Source organism: Pholcus phalangioides, unplaced genomic scaffold, assembly GCF_987345545.1.
Source record: "Pholcus phalangioides strain wild (caught in Gottingen) unplaced genomic scaffold, Ppha-v1.0 ptg000014l_1, whole genome shotgun sequence".
NCBI classification, from domain to species: Eukaryota; Metazoa; Arthropoda; class Arachnida; order Araneae; family Pholcidae; genus Pholcus; species Pholcus phalangioides.
In genome coordinates, this window is record NW_028301607.1 from 28,137,309 (window position 1) to 28,149,380 (window position 12,072).

The 12,072-nt window shown below is 38.4% G+C and overlaps 1 protein-coding gene and 1 non-coding gene across 3 annotated transcripts in view; both read left to right on the forward strand.

Moving 5' to 3' along the window:
* LOC149078405 (uncharacterized) overlaps positions 1–12,072 on the forward strand; it is a 76,851-nt gene that overhangs the window by 51,329 nt on the left and 13,450 nt on the right. For both annotated transcript variants that reach the window (XM_089242061.1, XM_089242062.1), the window contains exons 2-8: positions 3,217–3,282; positions 5,188–5,318; positions 5,410–5,485; positions 5,603–5,705; positions 7,634–7,770; positions 10,820–10,958; positions 11,850–11,939. In XM_089242061.1, the coding sequence (XP_089098187.1) occupies positions 3,244–3,282; positions 5,188–5,318; positions 5,410–5,485; positions 5,603–5,705; positions 7,634–7,770; positions 10,820–10,958; positions 11,850–11,939 (715 nt within the window). In that variant the 5' untranslated portion in view covers positions 3,217–3,243. The remainder of the gene's footprint in view (positions 1–3,216; positions 3,283–5,187; positions 5,319–5,409; positions 5,486–5,602; positions 5,706–7,633; positions 7,771–10,819; positions 10,959–11,849; positions 11,940–12,072) is intronic.
* On the forward strand, positions 24–112 carry TRNAM-CAU (transfer RNA methionine (anticodon CAU)). Its single transcript is given in 2 exon segments — positions 24–60; positions 77–112. It is a non-coding gene; the product is annotated as a tRNA-Met (tRNA).

Consider the following 12,072-nt stretch of genomic DNA (forward strand, 5'->3'; position numbering starts at 1 on the left):
GATGCTAAACACTGCGTTCGCTAGCCTCAGTAGCGCAGTAGGCAGCGCGTCAGTCTCATAATCGTTGAATCGAGTTATCTGAAGGTCCTGAGTTCGATCCTCAGCTGGGGCATGTGTTTTTACTTTATTCATTTGTTTGAAACAATGGCGCGTTTCAAATGCTTTAATCGTGTCGCGTTTTCTATTAGAAAAATTTTGTAGTCACTACTATATACCTGAACGTGAATGATGCTAAACACTGCGTTCGCTAGCCTCAGTAGCGCAGTAGGCAGCGCGTCAGTCTCATAATCGTTGAATCGAGTTATCTGAAGGTCCTTAGTTCGATCCTCAGCTGGGGCATGTGTTTTTACTTTATTCGTTTTTTTTGAAACAATGGCGCGTTTCAATTGTTTTAACCGTGTCGCGTTTTCTATTAGAAAAATTTTGTAGTCACTACTATATACCTGAACGTGAATGATGCTAAACACTGCGTTCGCTAGCCTCAGTAGCGCAGTAGGCAGCGCGTCCGTCTCATAATCGTTGAATCGAGTTATCTGAAGGTCCTGAGTTCGATCCTCATCTGGGGCATGTGTTTTTACTTTATTCATTTGTTTGAAACAATGGCGCGTTTCAATTGTTTTAACCGTGTCGCGTTTTCTATTAGAAAAATTTTGTAGTCACTACTATATACCTGAACGTGAATGATGCTAAACACTGCGGTCGCTAGCCTCAGTAGCGCAGTAGGCAGCGCGTCAGTCTCATAATCGTTGAATCGAGTTATCTGAAGGTCCTTAGTTCGATCCTCAGCTGGGGCATGTGTTTTTACTTTATTCGTTTTTTTTGAAACAATGGCGCGTTTCAATTGTTTTAACCGTGTCGCGTTTTCTATTAGAAAAATTTTGTAGTCACTACTATATACCTGAACGTGAATGATGCTAAACACTGCGTTCTCTAGCCTCAGTAGCGCACTAGGCAACGCGTCAGTGTCATAATCGTTGAATCGAGTTATCTGAAGGTCCTGAGTTCGATCCTCAGCTGGGGCATGTGTTTTTACTTTATTCATTTGTTTGAAACAATGGCGCGTTTCAAATGCTTTAATCGTGTCGCGTTTTCTATTAGAAAAATTTTGTAGTCACTACTATATACCTGAACGTGAATGATGCTAAACACTGCGTTCGCTAGCCTCAGTAGCGCAGTAGGCAGCGCGTCAGTCTCATAATCGTTGAATCGAGTTATCTGAAGGTCCTTAGTTCGATCCTCAGCTGGGGCATGTGTTTTTACTTTATTCGTTTTTTTTGAAACAATGGCGCGTTTCAATTGTTTTAACCGTGTCGCGTTTTCTATTAGAAAAATTTTGTAGTCACTACTATATACCTGAACGTGAATGATGCTAAACACTGCGTTCGCTAGCCTCAGTAGCGCAGTAGGCAGCGCGTCCGTCTCATAATCGTTGAATCGAGTTATCTGAAGGTCCTGAGTTCGATCCTCATCTGGGGCATGTGTTTTTACTTTATTCATTTTTTTGAAACAATGGCGCGTTTCAAATGTTTTAACCGTGTCGCGTTTTCTATTAGAAAAATTTTGTAGTCACTACTATATACCTGAACGTGAATGATGCTAAGCAATTGCTAACCGAAACGGCGACCCAGTCCATATTCCGAATAATTTCGTACCGATAGGTCACCGCCGGGGGTCAATGGTATGATAGGGGCAGGAAGAGTCAAGAAGGTGTGAAAAATCAAAGTATAGTATCGAAAAATACACGCGTACATTTAAAAGTAAGGGCTGCTGGGAAAAAATGTACATTGCTTACAAAATTGGGTATGCATGAAATTTAACCTGGCACCACCGGAAAAGAGGAAAAAGTGCGTGACATACTGTTCCAAAAAAAAAAAACTACACCGAGATGCTTTCTGCGGAAGGAACAGAAAATAAGCGGCCAGTGGAAGAATCCACACTCAGGTCCGCCGCACCTCAAATATCTAACACCACTCCGTGAAAATATATGAAAAGTTGAGCCATCTAGTTGCGGCCCTGGAAGGAGATCCCTTAATCTCTGCATACAGTTGCAGTACTTATTTCCGGTGATATGGAATCTCTTAAGGTAGGTTGGTAGTGGGCCGTGCTGTGGTTTTCTCTGGGCCATACTAGGTTTGTAAGATTTACTGATGCTAATCACTGCTTGCGGTAGTCTCGGTAGCGCTGTAGGCAGTCTCATAATCGAGTTATCTGAAAGTCCTGAGTTCGATCCTCAGTTGGGGCTCGTGTTTTTCCTTTATTACGGCTTTTTTTGAAACGATGGCACATTTCAAATGTTTCCGTCGTGCCTCGTTTTTCACTAGAAAGTTTTTGTATTCACTACTGTATACCTGAACTTGAATGATGCTAAGTACGGCTGACGCTATCCGCAGTAGCGTAGCAGGCAGTGCGTCAGTCACGTAATCGTATAATCGAGCTATCTGAAGGTCCTGAGTTCGATCCTCAACTGGAGCACATGTTTTTACATCATTGTGCATGTTTTTAATACCATGGCTCGTTTCAAATGTTTCGGTTGTACCTCGTTTTCCACAAGAAATGTAAAACGCGTATAATGCTAAGCATTGTGGGAGGTAGCCGCAGTAGCGCAGCACCTCACAGAGATAGAAGGCCTCCGCACGGGTCGCCAAGTTCATCTGTAACGTCATTAAGACTACCTAGCAAATTTGCCGCGTTTTGAACTACAGCATCCTATCTCGTTTCTTCTTATTTTGGCGTAGGATTTTCCCGGTCGGCTCACAAATACCTCATGGTGATTGGATATGGGGCATAGAAATCGCCAATTCTTAGCCCGATCATTTCTTTTCCGCACGATGATGCTGGCACGAGCAGGGAATTTTTTCCCCTGAATATTCTGATGGGAAATGGACTACTTGCTGACGTCACGAGCAGCGTGAGGAGCCCTTCTATGTCTAGGAGATGCTGAGTAGTGCCGTAGGCTGCGCGTCAGTCTCATAATTGTTAATTCGCGATATCTGATGTTTCTGAATTAGAACTTCTGTGGGGCAATTTGTTTTCTTTTATTATGCATTTTTGAAATGTGTTTCTTGATCCAAATCTTTCGGTTTTGGCTTCGTTTCCTCTCCCCGAAATGTTTTGTAGCCAATGCTTTATATACATCAACATGTAATTATAATGCTGATGACATTTTCAGTTCTTTCCTGTCTTGTTTCTTCACACACGAATATTTTTTCTCTATAGGGTATGTCTCTCGGTTGTATGTGAATCATGGAAATTCTTCAATATTTCTGGTTATACGTTCTAGCGGTGAGTGTTTCTTCGTGCATGCTTTATGGTTATTATGCAGTATTATAATAAATCTTTGTATCCTTAATTTGAGAGTGTTTGTTTTTTTTACGTCTGAAAGAAATTACAAGTCCATTATATTTTCTTTCGCACCTTGCAATCCAGTCTTAACCACGGCACAGCACCCGCGTTCTGCGATGCTGGTCAGACATCATTAATAATGCGGCGCGGCTGAACAGGCAACTTCAAACTAAATAAATAAATAAAAGATATTAATAAATATAGAGTAAGTAATATTTTCCATAATCGCAATTACACTATTAATTCTCATTGTAATTGTTCATGTCTCGAACAAGTTACTACAATTAAATACCTTGGCATATACATTGATCACAATCTTAAATGGAAGAGTCGTGTCAAGTACTTGCAAAAAAGATTGCGGCTAGTTTAATTTTTAAATTTTACTATCCAAACCTTACTTGAATCAGTCGTTTTTACAACTCTTTATTACTCCTTGTTTCACTCACTCCTACTATATGGTCTAACTCTCTCTCTGTCTGGGGTTCTAACTACCTTTCAACCCTTTACCCTATAATCAGCCTCCATGAGAGAATAATTAAAATCATCACAAATGATTTTACTGCACCATCAATACAACTTCATCAACATCTTGGAATAGTTCATTACGTCAATTATATTCCTATAAATCCATTCTCCTCCTATTCAAAGGTCAATTCTCCTTGCCTTTAAATACATCTCGATCTTCAAATAGACTAAATAATATGTATGCACTTCCGTTACCTCATAAAACACTGTTGAAGAAACATTTTACTTATCTTATCCCAAAATCATTATTTACCAGAAATCACTCACAATACTAATTTATCATCTGAGGCGTACAATGGAGAGAGATCTAAAATGTCTTTCTATTGTGACCCACAAATTGGACTTTTCTTTCTACATACACTTCACTTGCATGCATCACAAAAGTCTCACATACATTAAACACATATTTTCTCTCTTCATAGGGACCAAAGGACCGCTTCTTAAGCCGCGTGATGGCTCAGCCAAGAACCGGCAAAAGCTTACATTCTGGTCTGATCTGGACGTGGAGACGTACCAGCACATATCGACTAAGTAGGCATTTCTGAAGTGAAGGCATTTCAGTGTATGACCATGGGATTGAACAAGTGGCATTTCTAGTGGACTCATTCGATAGGAGACATTTTTAAGATTCTTAACATTCCTTTCACTCGATCAGAAAATGATGTGTTCAGCACATGGCCCCCCACATAGGGGAGGCTGACAGGGCTCTAGCCCTGGGGCCCGGGACGGTTATTATCCTTTTTTTTGCTTTTTTCACGCTATAAATTAACCACAGAAGGGGCCCGTTAAAAGTCTGACCGAGGGGCCCGCAAAAGATCAAAGCCCAGGGGCCCCGCTACAGGATGTGGGGGGCATGGTTCAGCATTTCGCGTCACATGTACGTTACGCGTTGTTGTTTCTTTTTTTACTTCTTTAAATCATCTGACGATACTGGAAGCATTCGAAAAAGTTACATGACGAAATTCTTTAAGCGCTCATGTCTCAGGAAGTACCCAACGCAAGTCAAAAGCAACGGCATCGTCAGATGCACGTGGCAAACGTGCATTTTATGATATTACTCCGTTTCAATATCTCTACCCGTCCTAGCACCAGGCTCGCTGCCCCGATTCGTAACAAATTGTTTTCCGCTATATCTCGAGCAGCTCACAACGAAAATAGACGGCATTGGTATCATTTGTTAGGTATTGATTGGTATTTTAAAGACAAACCCGATGACAACGCGATTCGATGCACAAAAAGCGTATCCAAGTCATGGACGTGGATACGCTATGGAACTACCCCAATGTTGTTTTTTTTTTCAAATTTAAATTATTCGTTCAGGTTTCAGGTTTCACGAACAAACCGGCATCTTCTCGCTTGTACAGAGCATGGTCCGAGTGGACGGAATGGTCAGCTTGCAGCAGGACGTGTGACGTTGGAGTTAGAGCGAGAACACGAACCTGTAGATTAAGGTATAAGATTCGTGTAAGATTTTCTTATAGAGTTGGTGCTGCGATCATTTCTCTTGTGGTTTTCGTTAGACTGCGGTTAATTTGATTCCAGGTCTTCTGCCAGAAGTTTCGACGCTGTACAGTCTTGTGCTGGACCGACTACAGAGTACGATTTATGCAGGAGACAGGTTAGAGAAAACATTCTATATTAGTCAAGCCAAGCTTATATAATATAATTGCACATAATAGAACTTTTTTACAATTTTTATGTGAAAGCAGCTCAACGTTTTTTTTCACGGTTTCAGAAGTGCGCAGAGGATTCTGACTTCAGGCTGTATCAATGCTCGCTTCATAACGGGAAAGCCAGAGGTGGATTTTTTGTTGACGAATGGGTGCCTTACTTGAATAGTGAGTTGTTTACAATCTTAAACGCCCATCTCTTATGACAATCTTATTCAATTTCTTGTTTGATCACTTTTCACTTTCGCATGGTTTTGTCTACACCAGGGGTTCTCAACTGGTGCTCCGTGGAGTCCCAAGGGTTCCGTGTGCACCTCCCAAGGTCTTCGCGGTGACTCGAGCAAAACAATATAAATCAGTAAATTTGATAGATAAATAAATAAAAGAGGCCTACAAGGTTCTGCCATAAAAATTATGTACAAAAAAGGGCTCCTCGAGTCAAACAGGGTTCCGTCATATAAATTATATACTGGATAGGGCTCCGCGAGTCAAAAAAGGTTGAGAACCGCTGGTCTATACTATTGACCTTCGGCTTGACCTTTATATTGACCTTTATAAACTGAAGAGCCAAAAAAACTGGTCCAGGCATGCGTATGCAAATAAAGAGATATGGAACCAATCAGAGTACGGCGCTGCGGTCGCCAACGCCTATATGACACAACAAGTGTCTGGCATAGTTGTTAGATCGGTTACTGCTGCTACAATGGCAGGTTATTGAGATTTATGTGAACGTGAACGTGGTGTTATAGTCGGCGCACGAGAAATGGGACATAGCATCTCCGAGGTAGCGATGAAATTTGGATTTTCACGTACGACCATTTCACGAGTGTACCGCGAATATCGGGAATCCGGTAAAAAATTAAATGTACGACATCGCTGCGGCCGGAAAAAGATCATGCAAGAACGGGACTGACGAGAATCATTAAACGTGACAGATGTGCAACCCTTCCGCAAATTGCTGCAGATTTCAATGCTGGGCCATCAACAAGTGTCAGCGTGCGAACCATTCAACGAAACATCATCGATATGGGCTTGCGGAGCCGAAGGCCCACTCGTGTCTGCACGACACAAAGCTTTACGCCTCGCCTGGGCTCGACAACACCTACATTGGACTGTTGAGGACCTGGAAACACGTTGCCTGGTCTGACGAGTCTCGGTTCCAATTGCTTCGAGCTGATGGACGTGTACGGGTATGGAGACAACCTCATGAATCCATGGACCCTACATGTCAACAGGGGACTGTTCAAGCTGGTGGAGGCTCTGTGATGGTATGAGGCGTGTGCAGTTGGCGTGATATGGGACCCCTGATACGTCTAGATACGACTCTGACAGGTGACAGGTACGTAAGCATCCTGTCTGATCACCTGCACCCATTCATGCCCATTGTGCATTCCGACGGACTTGGACAATTTCAGCAGGACAATGCGACACCCCACACGTCCATAATTGCTACAAAGTGGCTCCAGGAACACTCTTCTGACTTTAGACACTTCCGCTGGCCACCAAAATCCCCAGACATGAACATTATTGAACGTATCTGGGATGCCTTACAACGTGCTGTTCAGAAGCCCTGCAGAATTCATGGTGTCAATTACCTCCAGCACTACTTCAGACATTAGTCGAGTCCATGCCACGTCGTGTTGCGGCACTTCTGCGTGCTCGCGGAGGCCCTACACGATATTAGGCAGGTTTACCAGTTTTTTTTGGCTCTTCAGTGTAATTTGAACTGGATACGATCAGAATCATTATAGGTCCTTCGTGATCCATGAATTATTCAGCTCGTACGATCAAGTTCAGCCAACACCTTAACAACATTGAATAAATAAATAAAATCTGAAGGAGTATTTTCACTCTTCAAGGAAATATGAAGGAGAAAAATCGAATTTTGTGCGTGAATCACGCATCGAGATGAGTATTGGCGAACACTGGTCCTAAGTAACTACCGAGAAATAGTCCTTAGTTTAGACGCGGGTGGTATCGAAATTTTCAACTACCAACTAGCTAAGGACCAAAATGGGGCTATTAGACTGTTTATATTTAGAGTTACCAACTTTCATATAAATGAATTTTAATATGATCCATTTTTTTTTGCTCAGATAAAAAACCTTGTGAACTGCAATGTATAACCCGTAACAGGACGCTACTCTACAGCTTCGGTAAGGCCATCGACGGCACGCCCTGCAGGTCACGTGGTACCAAGAAAGGTGCATTATGTGTCAACGGTAGGTGCGCGGTACGTAAGTACAAATTCTAGTCATGATGTTACAAGTCATTAAACAACGTGGGTTCTCGAACTTTTACCCCCCCCCCCCCCCGTGGTTCCGTTGCTCAATTTATGGTTCAGCCGCTGCTCCCCAGAATATTTTCGTAGATATTTTCACTTATATAAAAAAAAATAAAGTAGATATTTTCACTTCAACGCATAAATAGGCGCGGAAATCGAATATCTCCGGCTCGTCTCGACACCCATAGGAGCCACGATGCACACTTTGAGAAATGCAGACGTAGGCTTTCACGCCAGGGTGATCCAGAAGTTGGGACCATAGAAATAGAATTAACTTATTCTTTGTCTGTGGCTGGAACGTATCCAGACCTGCGACAGAAATCATCTGTGGATGATGAGATTAGTGGATAAATGAAAACTCGGAAAATATTGATGGAAAATTTATTTTCAGAATTAATGCTAATTTCAAAATTAATACAAATTCAGAATGATAGAATCAGTTTCAGAATTAATAATTAAAAAAATAAAATTTCAGAATTAATAAAATGAATCATTCCAGAATTAATAAAAGAAATTTAAGAATTAATAAAATGAATCATTCCAGAATTAATAAAAGAAATTTAAGAATTAATAAAATGAATCATTCCAGAATTAATAAAAGAAATTTAAGAATTAATAAAATGAATCATTCCAGAATTAATAAAAGAAATTTAAGAATTAATAAAATGAATCATTCCAGAATTAATAAAAGAAATTTAAGAATTAATAAAATGAATCATTCCAGAATTAATAAAAGAAATTTAAGAATTAATAAAATGAATCATTCCAGAATTAATAAAAGAAATTTAAGAATTAATAAAATGAATCATTCCAGAATTAATAAAAGACATTTCAGAACTAATAAAAGACATTTCAGAACTAATAAAAGAAATTTCAGAATTGATAAAATGAATCAGTTCAAAATTAATAAAATGAATCATTTCAGAATTAATAAAATAAATCATTCGAGAATTAATAAAATGAATCATTTTAGAATTAATAAAATGAATCATTTTAGAATTAATAAGAGAAATCATTCGAGAATTAATAAAAGAAATCATTCGAGAATTAATAAAATAAATTTCAGAATTAATAAAATAAATTTCAGAATTGATAACAGAAATTTCAGAATTGATAACAGAAATTTCAGAATTAATAAAATGAATCATTTCAAAATTAATAAAATTAATCATTTCAAAATTAATAAAATTAATCATTTCAAAATTAATAAAATGAATCATTTCAGAATTAATAAAATGAATCATTTCAGAATTAATAAAATGAATCATTTCAGAATTAATAAAATGAATCATTTCAGAATTAATAAAATGAATCATTCGAGAATTAATAAAAGGAATCATTCGAGAATTACTAAAAGAAATCATTCGAGAATTAATAAAAGGAATCATTCGAGAATTACTAAAAGAAATCATTCGAGAATTAATAAAAGAAATCATTCGAGAATTAATAAAAGAAATCATTCGAGAATTAATGAAAGAAATCATTTCAGAATTAATGTTAATTCATTTTTTTTGAAAGAATTAATTTCAGAATCAATTCAAATTCTTAATTAATGAATTGGTACTTAATTTCGGAAATAATTGCATTCAGTTCATTTCATGAAATCAATTTTTAGAATTAATTTCAAAATAAATGCAAAATCAGAATTAATTTCAAAATAAATGCAAAATCAGAATTAATTTCAAAATAAATGCAAAATCAGAATTAATTTCAAAATAAATGCAAAATCAGAATTAATTTCAAAATAAATGCAAAATCAGAATTAATTTCAAAATAAATGCAAAATCAGAATTAATTTCAAAATAAATGCAAAATCAGAATTAATTTCAAAATAAATGCAAAATCAGAATTAATTTCAAAATAAATGCAAAATCAGAATTAATTTCAAAATAAATGCAAAATCAGAATTAATTTCAAAATAAATGCAAAATCAGAACTAATTTCAAAATAAATGCAAAATCAGAATTAATGAAAGAGTATTTCACAATTAAAATAAAAAAAAACGGAATTAATTTCAGATTTGTGTAAATTGAAAACCAATTTCAAAATTAATGCAAATTTATAAAAAATGCTAAACCACAATTAATAAAAGAAATAATTTAATATTTAATTTTAGAATTAATTTCAGAACTTGTGAAAGCACTTATTTCAAGAACTCATGAAGGAATTAATTTCAGAACTAAATTCAGAAGTAATTTATAAAAGAAATAATTTTAATATAAATGAAGGAATTTATTTTATAAAACAAGTGAAAGAATTTCTTTCAGAACCAATGTAAATTCAGAATTAGTTCAAATTCAGAAGTGATGAAACAAATGATTTCAGAACCGATGAAAGTCGTCAATAATTTGGTTGCCCCTTTTCAGCTCGAGGGGCCCCGTTAAAAACTGATTTGCCCACTCGCTATAAGAACCCATTACTTTTCAAATGTTTCTCTCTTAGATACCACAAAAATGCTATTAGATACACTGTTGGACTGTATAGCGATTCACAGTTGTAACTTACTTGATTTAATGAGCAGGACCTTCGAATCGGCTCTACACAGAGTCAGAGAGGAAGCAACCTAATCATTCATTTTAGTTACTATCAGTATTAACTGATAAATTATGACTCAGTTGCTGACAGTACGTCTGGTTATATTACAAACCCTCTAGCCACAATAATGTAATTCAGTAAGTGGAAAACATAGTATAATAAAGCAATCATATCAACGGGCTGGTCTGTGACTCAAAAAAACTGCATCTTCGAGTTATGCACACCATTAGAAGGATGGGGAAAACGCTCTAAATATCCGACACCCCAACTCTGCTTAAACGCTTCCCATTTAAATTTAATGTAAGCCGATTCCCTTTCAGTGCTATGTAATATGTATCTTTAAAACGCTGATATCTCAAAACCGGGAATTTTGAGTTTTTGACGTCTTAAACCAGCCCGCCGATATTACTTTTCTCTTGATGCATTGGCTAATAGTAACTGCGTCTCATGTTACTCATTTCAGAACGTTGACTGCGCCGGTCAGCTGGGAACGGACAACCAGATGGACGTTTGTGGGGTCTGCCGAGGAGACAATTCGTCCTGCGTGAACTATAGGAATTCTTACTGGGCCAGGGACAGGAGGAACAGAGCTGGAAATTCAGGTACTCCTGATACTCAGCGCTAGACTCCTTTCTTTGTTCATTTCAAAGCAAATATTTTCCTAGTCTTCAACTCAACATTAGCACCGAAACTTGGGGACTATTGAGCCTATTTGGGCCCCCGCCCCCTCAATAAATTTTGTCGAGTGCTGAGCTCCCCCCAATAATTAATGAATACACACTCAACTCGACCCGTATACGGTTGTCCACATACACGGGACGACCGGCAAGTTTCAGCCCCCTCCCCCAATGTTTCCTTCATGTCGGCGCTTCTGCAACCCAATACAGTAAGTAACCAATCATAACTAATTTGATCTTTGATGCAAACCTCACCCAATCTTAAGCCTCCACAAAGAAGGAGAGTGACAGGGCCAGGACCAGTTTTTAGCATGGCCCTGGGCATACCATGAATTAGGGGTCCTGCAACCAGCGTCAAAGGTTCTTGGTTACTTCAAGTGAATTAAAGTGAATTTTTGGGGCAAATTATCACTTGCCCATGCAGAAATCAGACATCGAAAAAAGCTCTATCCTGGGGGAAGGGGGGTCATCTAATAAATATTTTCTAACTTTTCCCACATAAATTTAATAATAATAAATAATAATAATCAGGAGCCCGGTATGAGTCCTGACCTGAGGCCTGACCAGGCTACTCAAAACTGGGAGAGCCATGCTTCTGACTATAACTCACATTACAGCTTGTCCATCACAGTCATATTTTGCTGTCAGTGCGAAGGAACTTAGTTCTCATGTGAAGCTATTGACTCTCGGGACAAGCTGTATAAGGGGATCAGGCACGATATTCACAAATTGAGTGTGGAAATCAGTTTAATTTGAGTTTAATAATACTGCTTTGTTGACATGTTGTTTATTGTTGTATTTAATTTGTTTCTGCAGAGAACGCGTACGATTACGACCCGGTAGCCGAAATACCAGCTGGAGCGACGCTGGTTCTTGTCCGAGAAACGAGTGTCGCTAATTTCTTGGGTAAGTATTGCTTCGTCCTTCATTGCTCTTTTTGATTTTCTGCCAGCTGTTGTTTATAGTCACTTTCTTTTTTTCCTTTCAAACTGAACACAACTCGGGTCTATCGCCATGCGCAATTTACTACCCGGTGAGT